General features: G+C 41.8%; 1 protein-coding gene across 1 annotated transcript in view; it reads right to left on the reverse strand.

The window, feature by feature from the left end:
• Positions 1-23,642, reverse strand: part of KDSR (3-ketodihydrosphingosine reductase) — a 43,534-nt gene that overhangs the window by 6,537 nt on the left and 13,355 nt on the right. The window contains exons 6-9 of the mRNA XM_036876710.2: positions 19,594-19,785; positions 14,450-14,533; positions 12,141-12,224; positions 1,097-1,198 (exon numbers count right to left, since the gene is read on the reverse strand). Of these exons, the coding sequence (XP_036732605.1) occupies positions 1,097-1,198; positions 12,141-12,224; positions 14,450-14,533; positions 19,594-19,785 (462 nt within the window). The remainder of the gene's footprint in view (positions 1-1,096; positions 1,199-12,140; positions 12,225-14,449; positions 14,534-19,593; positions 19,786-23,642) is intronic.

Below are 23,642 nucleotides of genomic sequence, written 5' to 3' on the forward strand. Positions count from 1 at the left end.
GCGGCCACCAACATGCTCACAGAATCAGTGACAGGAGGTGGGGGGCAGGATGCTGGGGAAACAACAACATTTTTTGCAGGCGAGCTCAACTGGAGACGCAAAGTCACAGCCCAGGGAGAATGTGTAAAGGATGTAAGTGGAACTGGAGTTGAGGAGAGTCACAGGCTGAAGCTGTAGACTGAGCACCCGTCACAGAAAGAAGAAGGACGAGCGGCCTGAGGAGACCATGCAGAATCGCGCGTCTGTCCCTCTTGGGCGAACTGAAGTCCCTGGAACGTGCAGGCACAGGCCACCCAGTGGCAGTGTAGGCAGAGGTGTGGACCCGTCCTCAGAGCTCACACATGACCCGGTGTCGGCCTCGAGGAGAAGCACAGAACTGTGGTCTGTTATGGAGCGAGGACGGGGGAAGCCACAGCGGGCCACCCGGACTGTCAGTCCGGACACCGCCCACTGCATGTGACTGCCCGCCTTGGCACGAGCCATCCTCCTCAGGCAGCCCCCTCCCTCTCCCTGCCTGCCATCCGTCCTCCATCACCCACGGGGGGGTCTCGGAGCAATCCCTCTATTCGAACTTGCATTATATGATGTGGTACCACAGCACCTTTCTCATCAGTCTCACTCACCTACCAGTCAGGTTGCCTCACCGGGTTCCCCAGCAGCAAACACAACATGACAATATCAAGGAGCAGTTAACTTTTGTGTCCTGGACGAACTATAATTTTCCTAAGGGTGGGGATTGTGTTGGCTTTTATCTCCCCAAGCTTACTTACCTGTGACCGGGCTCACCTATAAGAGGTGAGTTCTCAGTGACTCTCAGATGAGAACCCACATTAACACCCCAGCAGCAGCAGACAGCGTTTCATCTCTGTGCTCACAGCACCCGGCAGAAAGCTTCTTCAAAGTCTAAATTCCTCACGTTACATCTTTAACCTATTTGCTTATCCCTGACTAGGAGAAGAGAAAAAGTTACACTTCCATAAGAATTCTTCCCATCTTGGACAAAGTTACTAAATCTTCGCTTAGCCTTTTCTCATCCAGGTTTGATGAGAAGCACTGTCTGTCAGCCCCGCGGTCTGAGGGCCTGGGCATCACTCACCTGCTGCAGCCCTTCAGTGATAGAAGTTACAGGAGCCATTCCGCACGTCAGGGACGAGAGCATGTACCCATCAGAGCCGATGGAACTGTTAAAATTCCCTTGCTGAAATAGAAGGAAGAGAAAAGAGGCAACAGTAAAAACATGGGACAGAACTGAGGCAGTACATCAGAAACAGTGAAGGGTGTCGTGCTCTCTAGGTGGGATACATGGGGAACCACGCACACACCGGGGCTCATGAACGAACGTGGCCTTGGCAGATGGGCTGGAATGGCCAGACGGGTGGCCCTCGGCATGGGCTCTGCTTGTCCTGAACCCGTCAGCCCGTCTGTGAGGACGAAACCACCACCATAATGACACTAAGACGTTAAATAGCCTTTTTCGCTGAATGACACCTGCCCTCACAGGCAAAGTGGCTGGCTCATTAGCACAAACCACAGTAATGACACCTCTCCACGTGGAGTAATTCATAAATACATCAGGAAAACAGAAATTTTAAAAACATTTTAAAAAATTGTAAAATGTTGGAGTTACTGTAAAATACTCTTGATAAAGCAAGTAAAATCCATCATCTTACTAAAGCTCAACCCTTCAGGGCAGGTCTGTCTCCTCACTGGTCTGTGTGACTGAAAGAGAAGAACACACTCAGCATTTTTCTGCTGTGCACAGTACCGAGGGGGATGGTTGCTCTGAAGAGAAGACCACCGCCAACTGTTTAAGTCATGAAACCTCCTGCTTTTTTCAGGAAACACATTTTTACATGAAAGAACCATGGACAGAAAATAGGTTTTCAGATTCGGGTATTTGGAAGCTATGTTGTGGAAAATGAATATGAAATGAGCTTGTCACTTCATAGAAAATTGGCAGCTCTTGTGGTCAATGTTAAAATCTGAGCTTTCAAGGAAAAATTCAAATTTGTGGAAACTTCTGTCTGCCATTGTGTGACTGTCAGCTTCCCAATATGTAAAGGCTTGTAGAAGATCAGCAGTAATATTAGAGGAGCCCATATTTTCCAAATGACTGATGCATAATACTACAAAATCATGAATGGGTGCAAAACATTCAAAGTGCAAAGACCAATGGATTTTAATCTAACCAAACAAAAAGTTCACTAATGTAGTTTCCAATTCCATACTGCAACTAAACTTTAAGAAACTATTATTCCTCCAGTTTGGGTTTAATATCAAAAAAGATTGTCCACAATTATTTGAAAAGCCTATAAAATATTCCTCCCCTTTTCAACTACCTATCTATGTAAGGCCAGATTTTCTTTATATCCTTCATTCCAAACAACGTATTACAACAGTCTGAACACAGAAGCAGCTATGAGAAACAAGCTGACTTCTATTAACACATACATTAAGGGGTTGGTAAACTGTAAAACAATGCCACTCTTCCCACTAAAGCTCTGTTTTGAAAAATAACTGTAAAAATATTACATTAAAATATGATGGGTTTATTATTATTTTAAATGAAATACTACTTTTTAAATTATATAGTTTCAGAGGGGCGGAAGATGGCGGTGTGAGTAGAGCAGCGGAAATCTCCTCCCAAAACCACATATATCTATGAAAATATAACAAAGACAACCCTTCCTAGAATAAAGACCAGAGGACACAGGACAATATCCAGACCACATCCGCACCTGAGAGAACCCAGCGCCTCGCGAAGGGGGTAAGATACAAGCCCCGGCCCCGCGGGAGCCGAGCGCCCCTCCCCCCAGCTCCCGGCGGGAGAAGAGCAGGCAGAGCGGGAGGGAGACGGAGCCCAGGACTGCCGAACACCCAGCCCCAGCCATCCGGGCCAGAGTGCAGGGCGCTCGATACTAGGAAAACAGGGCAGCAAGAACAGTGAGCAAGCACTGGAGGCTGGGCGACAGAGGACATAAGAAAAGCGCGCGACCATTTTTTTTTGCTTTTTTGCTGTTTTGTTTTGGCGAGCGCTTTTTGGAAGTCTTAAAGGGATAGGGACCCCAATACTAGGGAAACAGGGCAGAAAGACCGGTGAGCAGAGGCCTGAGGCTGGCACCGGAGAATAAAGAAAAACGAACGACCACCTTTTTTTTTTTTTTTTTTAATTAAAAACTTTTTTTTTTTTAATTAAAAATTTTTTTTTTCTTTTTTTTTTTTTTTTTGGTGGGCGTTGTTTTGTTTTAGCGGGTGCTTTTTGGAAGTCTTAAAGGGGCAGGGCGGGCCACTTAATCCAGAGGTAGGGAATCCGGGATCTCTGGGCACCCTAACCCCTGGGCTGCAGGGAGCAGGGAGGCCCCATACGGAGATAAATAGCCTCCCAGCAGCTCCTGCTCCAACGCGACTCCACCATTTTGGAGCAGCTGCCCGAGCCAGGCCACGCCCACAGCAACAGCGGAGATTAACTCCATAGCAGCCGGGCAGGAAGCAGAAGCCCTGTCTGTGCACAGCTGCCCAGCACAAGCCACTAGAGGTCGCTGTTCTCCCAGGAGAGGAGGGCCACAAACCAACAAGAAGGGAAGTTCTTCCAGCCGTCACTCGTCCCAGCTCTGCAGACTATTCCTATCACCATGAAAAGGCAAAGCTACAGGCAGACAAAGATCACAGAGACAACACCAGAGAAGGAGACAGACCTAACCAGTCTTCCTGACAAAGAATTCAAAATAAGAATCATAAACATGCTGACAGAGATGCAGAGAAATACGCAAGAGAAATGGGATGAAGTCCGGAAGGAGATCACAGATGCCAGAAAGGAGATCGCAGAAATGAAACAAACTCTGGAAGGGTTTATAAGCAGAATGGATAGGATGCAAGAGGCCTTTGATGGAATTGAAACCAGAGAACAGGAACGCATAGAAGCTGACATAGAGAGAGACAAAAGGATCTCCAGGAATGAAACAATATTAAGAGAACTGTGTGACCAATCCAAAAGGAACAATATCCGTATTATAGGGGTCCCAGAAGAAGAAGAGAGAGGAAAAGAGATGGAAAGTATCTTAGAAGAAATAATTGCTGAAAACTTCCCCACACTGGGGGAGGAAGTAATCGAACAGACCACGGAAATACACAGAACCCCCAACAGAAAGGATCCAAGAAGGGCAACACCAAGACACATAATAATTAAAATGGCAAAGATCAAGGACAAGGAAAGAGTGTTAAAGGCAGCTAGAGAGAAAAAGGTCACCTATAAAGGGAAACCCATCAGGCTAACGTCAGATTTCTCAACAGAAACCCTACAGGCCAGAAGAGAATGGCATGATATATTTAATACAATGAAACAGAAGGGCCTTGAACCAAGGATACTGTATCCAGCACGACTATCATTCAAATATGACGGTGGGATTAAACAATTCCCAGACAAACAAAAGCTGAGGGAATTTGCTTTCCACAAACCACCTCTACAGAACATCTTACAGGGACTGCTCTAGATGGGAGCACTCCTAGAAAGAGCACAGCACAAAACACCCAACATATGAAGAATCGAGGAGGAGGAACAAGAAGGGAGAGAAGAAAAGAATCTCCAGACAGTGTATATAACAGCTCAATAAGCGAGCTAAGTTAGGCAGTAAGATACTAAAGAGGCTAACCTTGAACCTTTGGTAACCACGAATTTAAAGCCTGCAATGGCAATAAGCACATATCTTTCAATAGTCACCCTAAATGTTAATGGGTTGAATGCACCAATCAAAAGACACAGAGTAACAGAATGGATAAAAAAGCAAGACCCATCTATATGCTGCTTACAAGAAACTCACCTCAAACCCAAAGACATGTACAGACTAAAAGTCAAGGGATGGAAAAACATATTTCAAGCAAACAACAGCGAGAAGAAAGCAGGGGTTGCAGTACTAATATCAGACAAAATAGACTTCAAAACAAAGAAAGTAACAAGAGATAAAGAAGGACACTACATAATGATAAAGGGCTCAGTCAAACAAGAGGATATAACCATTCTAAATATATATGCTCCCAACACAGGAGCACCAGCATATGTGAAACAAATACTAACAGAACTAAAGGGGGATATAGACTGCAATGCATTCATTCTAGGAGACTTCAACACACCACTCACCCCAAAGGATAGATCCACTGGGCAGAAAATAAGTAAGGACACGGAAGCACTGAACAACACAGTAGAGCAGATGGACCTAATAGACATCTATAGAACTCTACATCCAAAAGCAGCGGGATATACATTCTTCTCAAGTGCACATGGAACATTCTCCAGAATAGACCACATACTAGGCCACAAAAAGAGCCTCAGAAAATTCCAGAAGATTGAAATCCTACCAACCAACTTTTCAGACCACAAAGGCATAAAACTAGAAATAAACTGTACAAAGAAAGCAAAGAGGCTCACAAACACATGGAGGCTAAACAACACGCTCCTAAATAATCAATGGATCAATGACCAAATCAAAATGGAGATCCAGCAATATATGGAAACAAATGACAACAACAACACTAAGCCCCAACTTCTGTGGGACACAGCAAAAGCAGTCTTAAGAGGAAAGTATATAGCAATCCAAGCATATTTAAAAAAGGAAGAGCAATCCCAAATGAATGGTCTAATGTCACAATTATCGAAATTGGAAAAAGAAGAACAGATGAGGCCTAAGGTCAGCAGAAGGAGGGACATAATAAAGATCAGAGAAGAAATAAATAAAATTGAGAAGAATAAAACAATAGCAAAAATCAATGAAACCAAGAGCTGGTTCTTCGAGAAAATAAACAAAATAGATAAGCCTCTAGCCAGACTTATTAAGAAGAAAAGAGAGTCAACACAAATCAACAGTATCAGAAACGAGAAAGGAAAAATCACGACGGACCCCACGGAAATGCAAAGAATTATTGGAGAATACTATGAAAACCTATATGCTAGCAAGCTGGGAAACATAGGAGAAATGGACAACTTCCTAGAAAAATATAACCTTCCAAGATTGACCCAGGAAGAAACAGAGAATCTAAACAGACCAATTACCAGCAACGAAATTGAAGAGGTAATCAAAAAACTACCAAAGAACAAAACCCCCGGGCCAGATGGATTTACCTCGGAATTTTATCAGACATACAGGGAAGACATAATACCCATTCTCCTTAAAGTTTTCCAAAAAATAGAGGAGGAGGGGATACTCCCAAACTCATTCTATGAAGCTAACATCACCCTAATACCAAAACCAGGCAAAGACCCCACCAAAAAAGAAAACTACAGACCAATATCCCTGATGAATGTAGATGCAAAAATACTCAACAAAATATTAGCAAACCGAATTCAAAAATACATCAAAAGGATCATACACCATGAACAAGTGGGATTCATCCCAGGGATGCAAGGATGGTACAACATTCGAAAGTCCATCAACATCATCCACCACATCAACAAAAAGAAAGACAAAAACCACATGATCATCTCCATAGATGCTGAAAAAGCATTTGACAAAGTTCAACATCCATTCATGTTAAAAACTCTCAGCAAAATGGGAATAGAGGGCAAGTACCTCAACATAATAAAGGCCATCTATGATAAACCCACAGCCAACATTATATTGAACAGCGAGAAGCTGAAAGCATTTCCGCTGAGATCGGGAACTAGACAGGGTGCCCACTCTCTCCACTGTTATTTAACATAGTACTGGAGGTCCTAGCCACGGCAATCAGACAAAATAAAGAAATACAAGGAATCCAGATTGGTAAAGAAGAAGTTAAACTGTCACTATTTGCAGATGACATGATACTGTACATAAAAAACCCTAAAGACTCCACCCCAAAACTACTAGAACTGATATCGGAATACAGCAAAGTTGCAGGATACAAAATCAACACACAGAAATCTGTGGCTTTCCTATATACTAACAATGAACCAACAGAAAGAGAAATCAGGAAAACAACTCCATTCACAATTGCATCAAAAAAAATAAAATACCTAGGAATAAACCTAACCAAAGAAGTGAAAGACTTATACTCTGAAAACTACAAGTCACTCTTAAGAGAAATTAAAGGGGACACTAACAGATGGAAACTCATCCCATGCTCGTGGCTAGGAAGAATTAATATCGTCAAAATGGCCATCCTGCCCAAAGCAATATACAGATTTGATGCAATCCCTATGAAACTACCAGCAACATTCTTCAATGAACTGGAACAAATAATTCAAAAATTCATATGGAAACACCAAAGACCCCGAATAGCCAAAGCAATCCTGAGAAAGAAGAATAAAGTAGGGGGGATCTCACTCCCCAACTTCAAGCTCTACTATAAAGCCATAGTAATCAAGACAATTTGGTACTGGCACAAGAGCAGAGTCACAGACCAATGGAACAGACTAGAGAATCCAGACATTAACCCAGACATATATGGTCAATTAATATTTGATAAAGGAGCCATGGACATACAATGGCGAAATGACAGTCTCTTCAACAGGTGGTGCTGGCAAAACTGGACAGCTACATGTAGGAGAATGAAACTGGACCATTGTCTAACCACATATACAAAAGTAAACTCAAAATGGATCAAAGACCTGAATGTAAGCCATGAAACCATTAAACTCTTGGAAGAAAACATAGGCAAAAACCTCTTAGACATAAACATGAGTGACCTCTTCTTGAACATATCTCCCCGGGCAAGGAAAACAACAGCAAAAATGAGTAAGTGGGACTATATTAAGCTGAAAAGCTTCTGTACAGCAAAAGACACCATCAATAGAACAAGAAGGATCCCTACAGTATGGGAGAATATATTTGAAAATGACACATCCGATAAAGGCTTGACGTCCAGAATATATAAGGAGCTCACACACCTCAACAAACAAAAAACAAATAACCCAATTAAAAAATGGGCAGAGGAACTGAACAGACAGTTCTCCAAAAAAGAAATACAGATGGCCAACAGACACATGAAAAGATGCTCCACATCGCTAATTATCAGAGAAATGCAAATTAAAACTACAATGAGGTATCACCTCACACCAGTAAGGATGGCTGCCATCCAAAAGACAAACAACAACAAATGTTGGCGAGGCTGTGGAGAAAGGGGAACCCTCCTACAGTGCTGGTGGGAATGTAAGTTAGTTCAACCATTGTGGAAAGCAGTATCGAGGTACATCAAAATGCTCAAAACAGACTTACCATTTGACCCAGGAATTCCACTCCTAGGAATTTACCCTAAGAACGCAGCAATCAAGTTTGAGAAAGACAGATGCACCCCTATGTTTATTGCAGCACTATTTACAATAGCCAAGAATTGGAAGCAACCTAAATGTTTATCAATAGATGAATGGATAAAGAAGATGTGGTACATATACACAATGGAATACTACTCAGCCATAAGAAAAGGGCAAATCCAATCATTTGCAGCAACATGGATGGAGCTGGAGGGTATTATGCTCAGTGAAACAAGCCAAGCGGAGAAAGAGAAATACCAAATGATTTCACTTATCTGTGGAATATAAGAACAAAGGAAAAACTGAAGGAACAAAACAGCAGCAGAATCACAGAACTCAAGAATGGACTAACAGGTACCAAAGGGAAAGGGACTGGGGAGGATGGGTGGGTAGGGAGGGATAAGGGGGGGAGAAGTAGGGGGGTATTAAGATTAACATGCATGGGGGGGTAGGAGAAAAGGGAGGGCTGTACAACACAGAGAAGGCAAGTAGTGATTCTACAACATTTTGCTATGCTGATGGACAGTGACTGTAAGGGGGTTTATAGGGGAGACCTGGTATAGGGGAGAGCCTAGTAAACATAATATTCGTCATGTAAGTGTAGATTAGTGATACCAAAAACAAAGCAAAAAAAAAAAAAAAAAGGGCAGTTCCTGTGTGGTAACCTCCAATGAATTCTACACAAGGGTATAAAGGGCATATAAAAGTGTAGGCAAAGGGTCTGTTTGTGTTTATTCAGAGGATCAAAGCCTAATTGGGCTACCCCGAAAATGAACTAAGATACGATATGAAAAAGAACTTCCAACATCTGCACTCTCTGGAAGACTCATGCCAGAAGATGATCATCAAAAAACCCCAACAAAGATCCACGCACTGCTACAGCTGTAGATGCACTCATCCCACCAGTTCCTGGACTTGCCATGGGAATGAGGAAGGAGATATCTAAGCTGGCCTGTGCATACAGTAAAACAACAAATTGGACTGGATCTATACTGTTGGAACTCAACCAAGAATTTGGAGAAGTGCAAATTGTAGCACTCCAAAGTCTTACAACTACAGACTATTTACTGTTAAAAGAACATATGGCATGTGAACAGTCCCCAGGAATGGGTTGTTTTAATTTGTCTGATTTCTCTCAGACTGTTCAAGTTCAGTTGGACAATATCCACCATGTCATAGATAAGTTTTCACAAATGCCTAAGGTGCCTAACTGGTTTTCTTGGTTTCACTGGAGATGGCTGGTAATTACAGATATGCTTTGGTTATGTAACTATACTCCTATTATGTTAATGTGTGTGCGCAATTTAAGTAGTAGCTTAAAACCTATACATGCTGAAGTTACTCTACAAGAAGATATGTCAAAGAAATAATCAATCTTCCCATGTTTTCTTCCGCCTGCTACTTCTATAGCTTTTCTTCTTCCTTCCTAATTACAACCCTTAAATAGAATTCGTGCCTCATATCAAATTTACTGAGTATCATAATTCTTCCAAGTGGTAAAGATACCTCAAGACAAATGCTGGGCATAGAAGCCACAGGGCATAAATATGCAAAGAAGTAAAAAGCTAACCTTTTCAAACAATAAGGCTTCCCTCTCACTTACCAACTTCACATTTCCCTGTATGGCCCCGGAAGATGACTGGTTAGCCAGAGACGGGTAAGATTCCTCAAGGGAGGAACAACCTAAGACAGGCACAGTCGCAGGGGGGCCATCAGGTGAGAAATTGGGGATCAACAGAGGTGAGGCTTAGAACCTCACCCCCCCTGTTCTGAGAGAAATCTTCTGCATACGTGGATGTTTTATTGCCCTGGTCTAGCTTGGATTAACACATAGTCTACAGGCACACACCTGATCATCTACATTTGCTCTTACAACACTAAACTATGTTTTCTACCTTTATCTTGTATCTACCTACCACTTCAGCATTTTACTAAAAATAATAATAATAAAGAGAGAAATGTAGTATCCACACATAAATCAAGTATAAAAACCAAATGAGTATTCATATTTGAACTGACTGTTTAGAGTTCATAATGCATGAGCAAAACTGAAAGTTTCTGTGATGACTGCCCTTGTACTGTTCACTATGTAACTTATTCATTATGTAAGAATTTGTTCTCCATGTAAGAACTTGTTTGTTATGCCTCAGAAGATTGGAGACTGATGAAAATTAGGCTTGGGGTGGATTAATGATTGTGCATTGAGCATTGACTCCCCTATACAGAATTTTATTGTCGTTAACAACCATTTGATCAATAAATATGAGAGATGCCCTCACAAAAAAAAAAAAAAAAAAAAAGGACAGACTTCCAATGGTAAAATAAATAAGTAACCGGGATGTAATGTATAGCATAAGGAATATAGTCAAGATATTGTAACAGCTTGGTAGGGTGATAGCTGGAACCTAGAATTATGTATATAAATGTTCTACCACTGTGTTGTACACTTGAAACTAATGTAATGTAATACTGTGCATCAACTACCCTTCAATAAAAAATAATTATTAAAAAAAAAAAAAATTATATAGTTTCAAATTCTAATATAGCAAGTATCAATAAATGTAATCCATGTAAACAAAAAACTCTGGGATTATCGATGACTTAGAATATAAAGTGGTCAAGAGATGAAGATGTTTAAAAAGCCACCAGACTGAATCCTGCCCAAGCACGATGAGCGATTTCAGATCATTAAAAAGACTGGATTTGCTTTGACTTGAGAAGAGCAGGAAAAATAGTCTGCTCTTCACACTGGTGCCATCTTTCTATGCCTTTGAACCCAGGGCAAAGTTCTTCCACGCCTATACATGTTTTAACAGAGTTTAATGTTTCTTGTATTCTGCTCAGTTGGGCTGCTGCACAGCATGCTGCCACCTCTCATTCCAGTGGTCCCCAAATTTCCTCAACTCAAGGTGGGCCTACAGCTTACAGACCTCCCTCATAAATGTGTGTTTTCCTGCATGTGGGTTAACAGGAATATTGTCAGAGCTTGCAGCACATTATGTTATTCTACAAAATAGCACATGGTTCCAAAGACACCATTTTTGACTCCAAATAAACTCAGCAGCCCTGAAGCACTTTTTGCTGGGTTGACAGGATAATGGCCCAGCGGTATGGTGGCACTTTCGTATTAGTAAACATTTGGGAAAACAATACTGGGGTAGAAGCAGGATGGTAGGGGGAAAAAATTCCTTCATCAGTGAGTCTAGCAAATAGGTACCTAAAATATTCTAACTGAAAGTACTGTGGAGAAGAAGAAAGAAGGCAACATTCCGTAGAGAGGACAGAGTATATATTATTTATACATCACAGGTAAGTCTCGTTTTCTTTTTAAAGAACCAAAATTCCCAGACATCCTTACTGACCAACCTGTTCCTGAGTTTAAGATATATATAGTTGCCCCTGGACAACATGGGGCTTTGGGGTGCCAACCTACATGTAGTCGAAAATCCTTAACTTTTGACTTCCCAAAAACTGAACTACTAATAGCCTACAGTTGATGGGAAGCCATACAAACACATTTTGTGTGTTGTATGTATTATATATTGTATTCTTACAAAAAAAGTAAGCTTACACTAAGTAAGCTTGAGAAAATGAAATGGTTTTTCAAACTGTTGCAAATCTCCAAAGAAATCTTCCAATATTTTTATTGAAGAAAATCTGCAAAAATGTGTGGACCCATGCAATTCCAATCTGGGTTGTTCAAAGGTCAACTGTAATTAGTTTCCGGGAGCCTACTAATTAACATGGAATCAATAAACTATCTATGGGAAGAAAAATAGGGTCCAGTATTAGATAATATCAATATAATGGACCAAGAAAATACAATAACTTATGTTTTGAAATAAGCCCTGGTATAAATATCTTTTTAGACATACAGTATGACAACTGTTAATAAGGTTAAAAAAAAGATTTTACTTACTATGGCATCTTTAACAATTTGTTTGGCCACTTGCTCTGGTTTGCAAACAGATGTGGTCTCTGAAATAAGACGAGTCTCCAGAGGCTAAAGGTGAAGAAAATAGATATACCAATACCATTATTGCCCATTAAATCAAAAAAATAAATAATTCTTATAGCCCCTCCTCCCTCAGTTTATAAATAATTCGTTTCCTATCTTTGAGAAGATTTCTGTCTTTAGAATTAGGTCCGTCTGGGTTCTAAATCAGCATCTGTCTAGTTAGTATATACAATTCAGCCCAGTAGCTGAAGCAAGACAAGGAGGCCCTGCCACCCTCTGTGGGACATGTGTGGCGGGCTTGGCTCCAGCGCGGGCTACCAAAGCTAAAACAGCACATCACAGAAAAACCCCATCTTTGAATTCTCAATGCTGGTCAAACACTTGATCGACAGTATGCAGAGCCTAGACCCTGTGTTGTGGGCAAGTCTGCTCCTCTGACCAGAGTCTCTGTTCTGGTCATTCTGACCATCCTCCCATGCCAGCCGAGGGCCGCGAGCTGCAGAGAGCTGAGGCCCGGGGCAGGGTCAGCCCCAGCCCAGCCCCCGTTCAACAGCAAAAGCAGTTTCTTAAAGGACCCCGCAGGGAGTCAAGTGAAGGGAACACGGGTGGTCCCGGGCGCGGCTGTGTGCTCTTTACTAGGTGCCAGATCCCCAAATCTTAGCCTCGTTTTCTTCAAACATGGTTAAAGACCCATCTCGATTGCCACCTAGTTCAAACCGTCTTTCCTGAATTCTTAACTGGCAGTCATTTCTCATCTTGTCTTTGAACATTTCTGCCTTAATATGTATTACAACTACATGTGTAGGTGCATTTTTACCTCCTAAGTTCCTTGCGGGCAGGGTCTTTTTTTGCTTGTTTTTTAATCTTTGTGGTGACATGCACAGATGTGCTCAAAAATTCTTTAAAAGGGAGTTTCAATTAGAAGTTCCAAAACTAAAGACTCAAAACTGCACAAAATTGTAAATTTTACCATGTAGCTCAAAAGAATAAAAATAAAAACCAGACTGTATTTTCTTAAAATAGAAAAGCACAGCACTTCAAAAAGTCAGGTATTTTGTGATGAACCCAAATTAAGAGAAGGGCTCTTTCTCTTTCTTTCTAAAGGTGCCACCCCTCAATCTCCAAGCCTCCGGGCGGGCCTAACCGCGAGGACCACATGCACATTAGATTTAAAAGCACTACGGCGCCCCCTAAAGGGCCCACTCACCAAGGTAGAATTTGATTTACCCAAAGTCCATCCAATGTTTTAATGGAGGGGGAAAAAGAACTTCACATCAAAATCAGATCTTCACAGGGAAATCATCACCCTTTGTCAGCTTTGGCTTCGAATTAAAGGACTGCTCACCACATGTCGCAAATCTGCTTAGCATTTCCCTGCTTATTCTAAGACAGGGCACTTGGCTTAAATCTACTTCTTTGAAATAGTAGCAATTTTAAAAGGCAGAGCAGAAGAGAAATGAACAGGGAAGAAAGTATGATCTAAATTTTATGATCTACATCATAAACATCTTTTTGCAAATATACAGTCTCCGGAGATAAGTGCCAATTTTTATGCTGTGGACATTCACACTTACTAAGTAAGCATCACTATAAAAGAGAAGAAAACCAATCAATGCCAGTTCAAGGGGATAAATTCTGATCGGCTTCTTTCTTCTCCATTTTGTTTGCTCAGAGAGTGTCCATAATGTGTCAAGACAAAGGAGGAGATTCCTTTGAACGACGTGCACGATTTAAATGTTTAAATGCAGCTCAGAATGACTCAAAGTCACTGTATACAATTACATGTCCAGGGGTGATAAGCACTATGGAGAGAAATAAAGCCAGGGAGGAGCCCAGTGTACGTCCCAGGGGAGCGATATTTGAGATACAGGAAGTCAGGGAAGTCTTCCCTGAGATAATGTCTTTGCAGAGATGGACAGAAGCGAGGGAGGAGCAAGCCATTGGACTATCCAGAGAGAGGACAGGGAGAGCAAAGCCCAAGGTAGAGACAGGGCTCGGGTGTGGCCGAGCGCAGGGGGAGAAAACGCTGTGGGCCTGGCTGGGGCCCAGACGGTGAGGAGCATGGCAGCTGCCCTCTGATGCAGAGCCAATGCCAACACAAACACTAATTCTAACAAGTTAATTAATATGAAATAAAACAAAAAATTCCGTTTTTTGAAAGAAACTCAATTTTCTGACTGATGAAAATGATGGCAGGCTGAAGGGTGGGAAGACAGAAAATCAGAAAAGGGGTTTAATGTTAAAGACAATGGGATGTGGGGAATGCTTACCTTTGTTTTGTTTTCTTCTGCAAACCCAGGGGTGTCTGTGTCTGGTGGGTAGGCAACTGTGACATAGACATTATACGGCTTCACCTGCATTTCAGAAACAACAGTTAACTCTTCAGTAAATAATAGAATTTTGCATCCTCCTTACCAACCTACACTGGCTGCCAGGCAACTGTTATAATACTGCACCGATTTTCTCAAAAGGTGGTAAGACCAACAAGGTGATTCTGTAAGCGGAGAGCTACTACCGAGTCAGGAAATTCCTATCCATGAAGATCATTTAGAAATAAAGGCAAAGAGCTCATGCTAACCTCTCCCCTGTAATGAGCAGAGACCCAAGGCCCTGTCCATGACGAAGGCAGATGGTTTAATAGGAAGGCGACCTGTTCTTCCCCCAGCCCTGCACACCACTCAGCCCTGAGCTCACAGCCATGGAATAGGTATGCTCTTCCACCGTCAGACTGAAGCACGGCTGCTTCTGGAACTCTCATTATATTGATTTCATCTATAAAATTTGTTGAAATCATTCAAACCTCTTCTCTTCTGCCCTTCTTGAGCTGCACGGAACCCCTGAGAAGCTTGCCTGCTCAGGAGCTCCCTTGATAGCCAGCCCTGCCTATTAGGGGTGAGTCACTTCCTCCTCCACAAAACCAACAAACAGGATTCTCCTGGGGTGGAACCCCAAGTCAGACAAACCGAGCCCCTCCCCAGCAAACCTAGTTTATCTGTAGAAACCCCTGATGTATCTGTAGAAACTCCTGCCCAGCTTCTCCTGACAGCTATCTCACCCTACCTGGAATTCTACCCAGAACAGTTTCTCAGCTCGTTTACCTTGCCGTCGGTCTCCACATATAAACATGCCCCCAACAATTCCAGAAGATTCTCCTGCTAGTCAGCAAGGACACACCCTTCACAAAGACCCTGCTCTGCAGCACCCTGCCCACACTCTTACATCGCCGTGACTCTTAGCAACTCTAAGGGCAGAGGTCCAGCCCATCAGAATCTCTGCCATGACTTGTTTGCTCCTGGCTCCCTGGTTGACCCCAGGGAAACACCCTGGGTAGCAGGCAGTGGGCAGAAAGGCAGGCCACTGGGTGTCTTAAGAAGACTGGGAAGTGACGATACTGCTTCCTCAGGTGACAGCCTCTGGGGTTACCCCAGGGTCCCAGCTGTCCCAGCAGCCCTTTGTCTCCCTCGCTCCCTCTGTGAAGCATAGTTCCAAAGGCTGTGGGAGGAGATAGAAGGTTCAGGAGAGGCATGAGGGCAGGAGATCCAGGCCAGCCATCCTGGAGAGAGCAAATACAAAGGGCAATGTCTTTATCGGTACCCAGGGCGCCTAGGGTGGAGAGAGCTCATTCACTCAGCGTCGACAGGGCATGCAGCCTCAAGGCCCAGTGGTGCTCATACACAGCTCTGGATTCAGGCCAGGCAGTGAGGTTGATGAGCAAGTGATTTCTCTTACACTTGTTTTCGAGATCATGACTTTAAAGACCGTCTCCCATAGCCTTGCCCTCTATTGGGGACAGATCAGGGAACACCACCACCAAAAAAAGCAGGAAGTAGTTATTAGCCAGCCCACGTGGAGGATGAGCCAGCCGCTCAGACAGGGTCACTGCTGCGCCTCCTTGCGGCCCCTCACCCCTGAATAAGGATGGACTGCAGTGCATAAGCTAACGCAACACAGCATTTTTCAAACTCAAGGTGATGGCTGAGATACCAAATGGTTAAAACAGCTTTTCAAAGCAGCTTTCTCCTGGGGTGGGCACAGATGGTCTGTGCTGAGAGAAACCAGTCCAATCCCTTTCCAGGTACTGGTATCCTCTCTATAATCATGGGGCCAAATGACTCTCTCAACCCTTGACTGCATACCTCCAGTGACTGGTAACCTCAGCATTCTATTTATTCATCCAGTGAGTACTTACTGAATTACTGCTGTGTGCCAGTATTGTTCTAAGAGCAAAGCATAAGGATGTGGACAACACAGAGTCCCTGCCTTCTTGGAACTTAGAGCCTCCTGAAACTCTAGGCCAAATAATCTGCTAAAATCAAAATGCACTAAACTCTATCTACACCTTCCTTTAATCGATTAGCCCCATAATCACAGCAAAAGGAAATGAGGTGAGTTTGGCTTCAGTTGTCCTTGCGAAGGCAGTGCTGACTCCTAGAGGTCACCACTTGTCTCAGAATGTCTAAGCAGGGACGTCACTGACCCCTTGCCTGCCTAGCACCTGTCTGCTTCACTCACCTTCTCGGTCCTCCACTCTGCCCGACTCCCATCTAACTGTCATCTCCTCCCTTCCACTTGGCTTCAGCCTCAACCAGAAAGACAACCACCTGCTCAAGAACTGATTTATTATCAGTAAAGCCATATCACTAACACCTAAGCTGTGTTGTTCCTCATTCCATCACAACAAAGTCAAGGGGGCTGGGGAGAGCACAGAGCTTCTGCCGTGAAGCTCAGAGTGTAAGCCCGAGCTCATCTGCACCCTGTGGTGGGAACAGATGGAGTGAGCATGATCGATGGAGTCGGGGCATGATCGGGACAGGAGAGAAAGGAGGACACCTATTTCTCTTTCACTTGGTCTCTGCTACCACTTCTCTGGCTATAACCCACCTCAGAAGTCTGCTTTCCAAAAAGATTAACCTTTGAAATCTTTAAATGATGTATTTGTATCTAAAAAACTGACTTAAAAAAAAGAAAGAAAGAAAGACTCAAAAAAATGCAACAAAGCATTCTTTCAAAATGATTCATTGTACATAAAACATTTCTAGGATCCTTCTACAGTTCTGGGGCATGGGGTTGGGTAGACAGGAAGATTTATGCATGAATTAAACCAAAAACGATTATCAAAAGTGCTTTGAGTTTGAGTAATTTTATAAGGTCTGATTCGCTCACAGAAAACAGAGCACATCCACCCTGGCAAAACAGACTGAATTATCCAGGTTTCAAAAACACACATTGAAGTTTGTAGGGAAACAACTGTTTTGATGCAAGACCTATGAACGACCGATTTTGATTAGTGAATTTATTTCACCCAAAACCTATTTTTCATGGTACATGTTTACTTTTTGTTTGTTTACATGAGGACATTTTTTAATGGAGCCCAGCTATGGCTAGACACCAAGCTGACCTGCAAGGCCAGGCCAGCTCCTTGCAGCAGGTGAGTCACACCTGTCACACCTGCAGCACATGAGTCACACCTGTCACACCTGCAGCATGTGAGTCACACCTGTCACAAAGAGGTTGCAGGCACTGTCTATACTAGCAACTCACTTTCTTTTCCCTCTTCTTTATTAACCATCTCTGTCCTAACTGAGGTGAAAATAGGCCTCCCAGATACACTCTCTGCCTCAATTCCTGAGTCCTAAAGTATCTTCTGCAAGGTAAGGCTTAGGGACAAAAAGCTCCAAAGAGCAGGTAGTTCATTTCCAAAACATCCCTTCATCGACTAGGTACCTGAGACCAAAGTGAAGGGCTGAGGCAACCAGTAAGATGATTAATGCAACTTCTGACCTGAATTACAGCAACATCTGCTGCAGAAGAGAAGCAGACAGGGTGCCACAAGGCAAAGGCAAGAGGTATAGGTTTTGTTACCACTTCTTTCTCAAAGTAATTATATGGCTTTGAACAACTTAATGAACTTACTGAAAACTCAGTTTTCTTGTTTATAAGGTATAATAATACCATCTGCCTCACACATAGTTTACAAAATTTATAAAAATAAAATGGTTATTCACAAAGAGACTTTCCAAAGTAAAAATTGCAAAAGAAATCCCAATATTCTTGTTTGAATTTTACCTTTTGGCCAAACCTACTACAATGACCTATTATTGATTAAGAGGATTCAACAGGTTAATGAAAATGAAATTTGTGGAGAGTTCCTTTAGGATGAGAAAGGCACAGTATATCAGTCTCTAAGTGGCACAGCAGGATTCTGTCACTGATGGGTCAACTCATCTGTGCTTCAATGTCTGTTCAATATCTAGGCAGCATGACACTGTCACACACCATTGAGGGCTCTTTCAGGGATTTTCTAAACCAGGGGTCAGCCAACTATGGCCCCTGGGACAAATCTGGTCCTCCACCTGTTTTTACAAATAAAGTTTTATTGGAATACAGCCATACATATTCATTTACAAACTGTACATGGCAGCTTTCTTGCTATCACAGGAGACTTGAGTAGTAACTTGAGTAGTAGTGGACACCATCTAGTCCTCAAAGGCTAAAATACTTACTATCTGACCCATTACAGAAGAAGTTTGGCCAACTCCTGATATAAATCAAGCGGGATCCCTAAATCACACTCTTACTGTATATAAGAAGGCTGGCTACAGTGAATTCTCTTCTGGGCTTTTAACATCATGACAAAGTGTCATATTTCTGTATTCACTACAATTGGAGGAATTTTACATTGCGTTTCCAGTGTAGGATTTGGGGTAGATAGGTGTGGTTCTCTCTAAGCATACTGGTGACAACACAGAAGTCGGCTTCACATGTATGAGGTGTAAGGTTGTCACGTCCTGACAAGCACTTATTTTGGTGCTAATCCTAACCATACCTTTCTTCCAAAAAATGTTACATTAACTGTGAAAATAAAAGGCATTCACTGTCATCAATATTTTTTTAAAGACATTAAAATATAAGTATTATGAGAATCAAATGATATTTTTAATCCAACCTTCTGATTTCACAGATAAGGAAACTGAGACCAAGTTAAATGATTTGTCTAAAAACTAAGAGTGAGACAGTAGCGGATTTCAGCTCTTCCCTCAAACACATGCTCATTGTATTATTCAGTCATAAAGAGCAGATCTTTTGGTTAAAGAAGCATCTGTAGAGAATAAACTATCTAGTTAACCTTATGCATACTCATACAGGATCAGCCCAATAATGCTATGAGGATATTAGTAGTGAATTAAATTAAGCGAGCAAAAACCTCACAACAATTTTGCTTCTGTCGTAACTCTAATTTTTATGTCATGAAAAATATTAACTGCAAAATGCAGGGGTTGAGTCAATTCTCTTTAATGTCCAATCTACAAATGTCTAGCTTAATACAAGAACACGTGTGAAAAAGCTACAAAACTGAAGGAAAATGTAGGTTGCCGAGCTGAGAAATAAATGTGTTACTGAATACAGCTTTTACCTCCATTTGCAAAGATTCTGCCAATCCCCTGATGGCAAACTTGGATGAGGAGTAGGCCGTGAAGCCGAACAGCCCCAGCTGCCCCGCCTGGGAGGACACAAAGACGATCCTGCCCACCCGGCGCTCCTTCATGGTGGTGATCACTGCTCGGCTGGGGTACACGCTGCCCAAGTAGTTGACGCTCATCAGCCTCTGCGGGGAACAAGGAGGCCAGGTGAGGAGCGTGCAGGGTCAAAGCCTCAGGGCTGAGCCCCTAGCGAATTCTCTCCGCTGTCCAGACCTGCATTCTTCAATGGAGCCTAAGCGACTGGGAGCTCAGCAGACTTGCTGAATGAACGAACGATTAAATGACCCTGTAAAGAGGCTGTGATGCTTGGGGTCTACCTTCTGAAGCCTGTTTCAAACTAGTCTTGTCTTCTCACAGTGGCAACAGCAGTTACGTTTTTGCTGAAAACTGGTCAAAATCAGTTTTCTCCTTATAAAAAGCACCCTGCATTTTGCAGGTACTCCTTTTTGAAAGACAGTTTCAGCAAAGAGCCTCCAGCATTTCCAGCGCTGTGGTTCTACGCTCCGGAGGACCACAGGAGACGAGGACAGTGGCTGACAGCACGGACTCTGGGTTGAAGCCCTAGCTCCACCACTTTCTCCCTGTCTGATCAAGAAAAAGAAAGTCAGACACTCTATTTATTTCCATAGCTGAAAAAAGGGTCACTATCTGTACTATCTCAGAGGGCTGTTGCAAGGGCTGAAGGCGGAAACACAAGTTAAGTGCCAGCGCACCCTCTGACCCACAGGAAGTACTCAGTGAACTGAGGCTCTCACAGCTTACACAGGCACCAAGAGTGTATTTTCCCTTCATCCCAAGAACTCTTAAAAGCCTTGCATTTTAACTTGAAAAATCTAAGAATACTTGCCTTAAAATGTTGCCTTATTAAAAGTATTGGGAAAGTATAAGATCTGTCACCATGTGAAACCAAACACTCTGCTGGGGCACTCAGAGTCGATCATGAAATGTAAACTCAACGGAATGTTAGCTGACTTAGAAATGATGGCCAGAAACACTAAGAGGACAGGAGAAAGTATTTATTCTGTAAGTTTAAAAAAGACAGAGGGAAGGCTGTATTTACAGTGTGACTGTTTCAAATATTAAATAAAACTGCACGCGCACAGGTGCAAAACCAGTCACATATATAGGAAACTGTGATTGTGTTGGGAAGCTGGGATTTCCATGTTTTTCCCCAAAATGCCCTTTCAGATCACTGTATTGTTCTGGTAAGAAAAATGCTCTAAAAAAGTATTTTAAAAAAGATGTCACACTGAACCCAAGTGTAAACCTCAGCTCCCTGGATAGACCCCACTAAAATCTCAGTAAAAATATATATGTATATTTTTTAAGACAAGAATCCACAAGAACAAATAGGGAAGAAGGTAATAGCATAACATCTGGGAAGTTGAACATCAGAAGACGAGTGATAACTAACTTAGCAGAACGCTGAATGCTGAACAAGGAGAAGAGAAACTGAAGTGCAGATTGTACCACGAAACCCCTAAAAGGCTCAAGGAACACCACGAATCTCTGGGGGCAAGAGTGTGCGCGTGCGGCTAAAAGGGGCAGGAGTACTGACTAAGAGCCTGTTTAAAAAAGCCAAATCCACAATCATCATTGGAGAGTACATCCCCCACTCTCAATAACTGATAGGATAACTGCACAAGGATCAGTGCAGATACAGAAGACTTGAACAATGTTATTAGACCTAACCAATACTGAGAGAAAACACCACACAGGATAGCAGAATATTTGCTCTTTCCAAGTACAAGTGTAATAGCGACCAGACAGACTATATTCTGGGCCATAAAACAAGTCTCAAAAAAATGTACAAGGACTTAAGTTATACAAAGCATGTTTGTTGACCACGACAGGATTGAATTGGAAATCAGTAAGAGAAAAATCCACCAAATACTAGAAACTAAATCATACACTTTATAACACAAGGGCCAAAGAAATGAAAAGGAGAATTTTAAAATAATTTGAACTGAATGAAAGTGAAAACACAAAGTATCAAAATTTGGGGGGTGATGTTAGAGGAAGATTTGGGTCAAAATTTATAACACTAAATATCTGCATTAGGAAAGGAAAAAAGCTTGAAATCAATGTCAGCTTCCACTTAAAGAAACTGTAAAAAGAGGAGCAAATTAAAACAAAAGCAAACAGAAATAAGGACTTAATAAAAATAAGAGAGGAAATAAATGAAATAGAAAAATCAATAAAAGCTACTGGTTATGAGATGATCAATAAAATCGATAAACTTCTAGTCATACTGGTCAAGAAAGAGAAAGGACATATTTTATCAATATTAAGAATGAGGAAGGTAACATCACTACAAACTCTTTGGATATTAAAAGGAAAATAAGAGAATATGATGAGTGACTGTGCCAATAAACTCAATGACTTAGGTGAAGCTGACAAATTCCTTGAAAGACACAAGTTACCAAAGGTCACTCAGAAATAGATGAAAAATATAGATACAACCTATGTCTATTAAGGAAATTGAATTAAACCTAGAAAACTTCCCACAAAGAAAACCTCAGTCTTCACTGGTGAATTCCACCAAACATTTAAGAAAGAATAATACCAATTCTATACAAATTTTTCTAGAAAATTGAAGAGGAGAGAATATTCCCCTACTCGTGCTATGAGGCCAGCATGACCTCTATACAAAAACCAGTAAATTACATTATAAGAAAACAAATATCCCTCAAGAACATAGAAAACATATTAGATCATAACGAAGTGGGGCTTATCCCAGGAAGGCAAGGTTGGTTTAACATTTGGAAATTAATCAATGTAATTCACCATATTAATAAACAAAAAAGAAGATCTTTATGATCATCCCAACAGATGCAGAAAAAGCATCTGACAAAATCAATATCATTTCTTACAAAAACTCAGCAAAGTAGGACTAGAACTCAACTTTAAAAAGTCATCTACCAAAAAAACAAAGACAAAACTATAGCTGATATCACAGTTAATAGTAAGATTGAATGCCTTCTTCCTAAGATAAGGAATAAGACAAGAATGTCTATTCTCACTGCTTTTATTCAACACTATACTGGAAATTCTAGCCAGTGTAATAAGCATATACAGAAGAAGTGAAGCTGTTATAGATGACATGATCTTGGATGCAGAAAACCCAGGGAGCACTATAATTTAATTTAACAAGACTAGAAGATCAATACATAGAAATCAATTCTATTTCTCTATATTAGCAATAAACACTCAGAAATTACAATGAAAAACAGTACCATTTACAATAGTATCAAAAACATGAAATACTAAAATGCCATGTGCAAGACCCATGCACTAAAAACTACAAGTCACTGCTAAGAGAAATTAAAGAAAACCTAAGAAATGGAGATAAATACTATGCTCATGGGTTAGAAGACTCAATATTGTTAGATGTCCATTCTTGCCAAATGTCTATAGAGAATGTGAGCTCAGTCAAACACGAAAATAACTATCCCGAAGTACATAAAACAAGATACAACTCCAATAAAGATAGAACCATTAAAAAGGAAAATCAAGGGACGTGTGCTGGCATTACTCAAGAGCACCCCCAGTTTTGGTGATGCATTGGAAGGCTTCACAGGACTCTGTACATAGTTGTACATGTAACTAAGATTTATTACAGTGAAAGACACAAAGCAGAATCAGCAGGGGCCAAAGGCACCTGGGTCAAAGCTCAGAGGAAATCATGTGCAAGTTTCCAAGAGTCCCCTCCCTGGGGAGTCACACAGGGCGTGCTCAAATCTCCCAGCAATGAGTTGTGACAACACATGCAGGTATTGTGTCCAGGCAATGTGAACCTTAGCAAAATTGAAGCAAATCAAAACAATGCAATCAAACAAAACAACATAAGTAACAGAATTCATTTTAAGCAAAAATGAACTCGTATCTTGCGAAAAGGCATCCCATGCGGCACTGTGTGTTCTAAGCAGCTCCCTGATGAAGAGCCTGTACCGGGCCCCCCACAACCGAACCTCCAAGCACA

This window comes from Manis pentadactyla, chromosome 6 (assembly GCF_030020395.1).
Source record: "Manis pentadactyla isolate mManPen7 chromosome 6, mManPen7.hap1, whole genome shotgun sequence".
In the NCBI taxonomy this organism is placed as follows: domain Eukaryota; kingdom Metazoa; phylum Chordata; class Mammalia; order Pholidota; family Manidae; genus Manis; species Manis pentadactyla.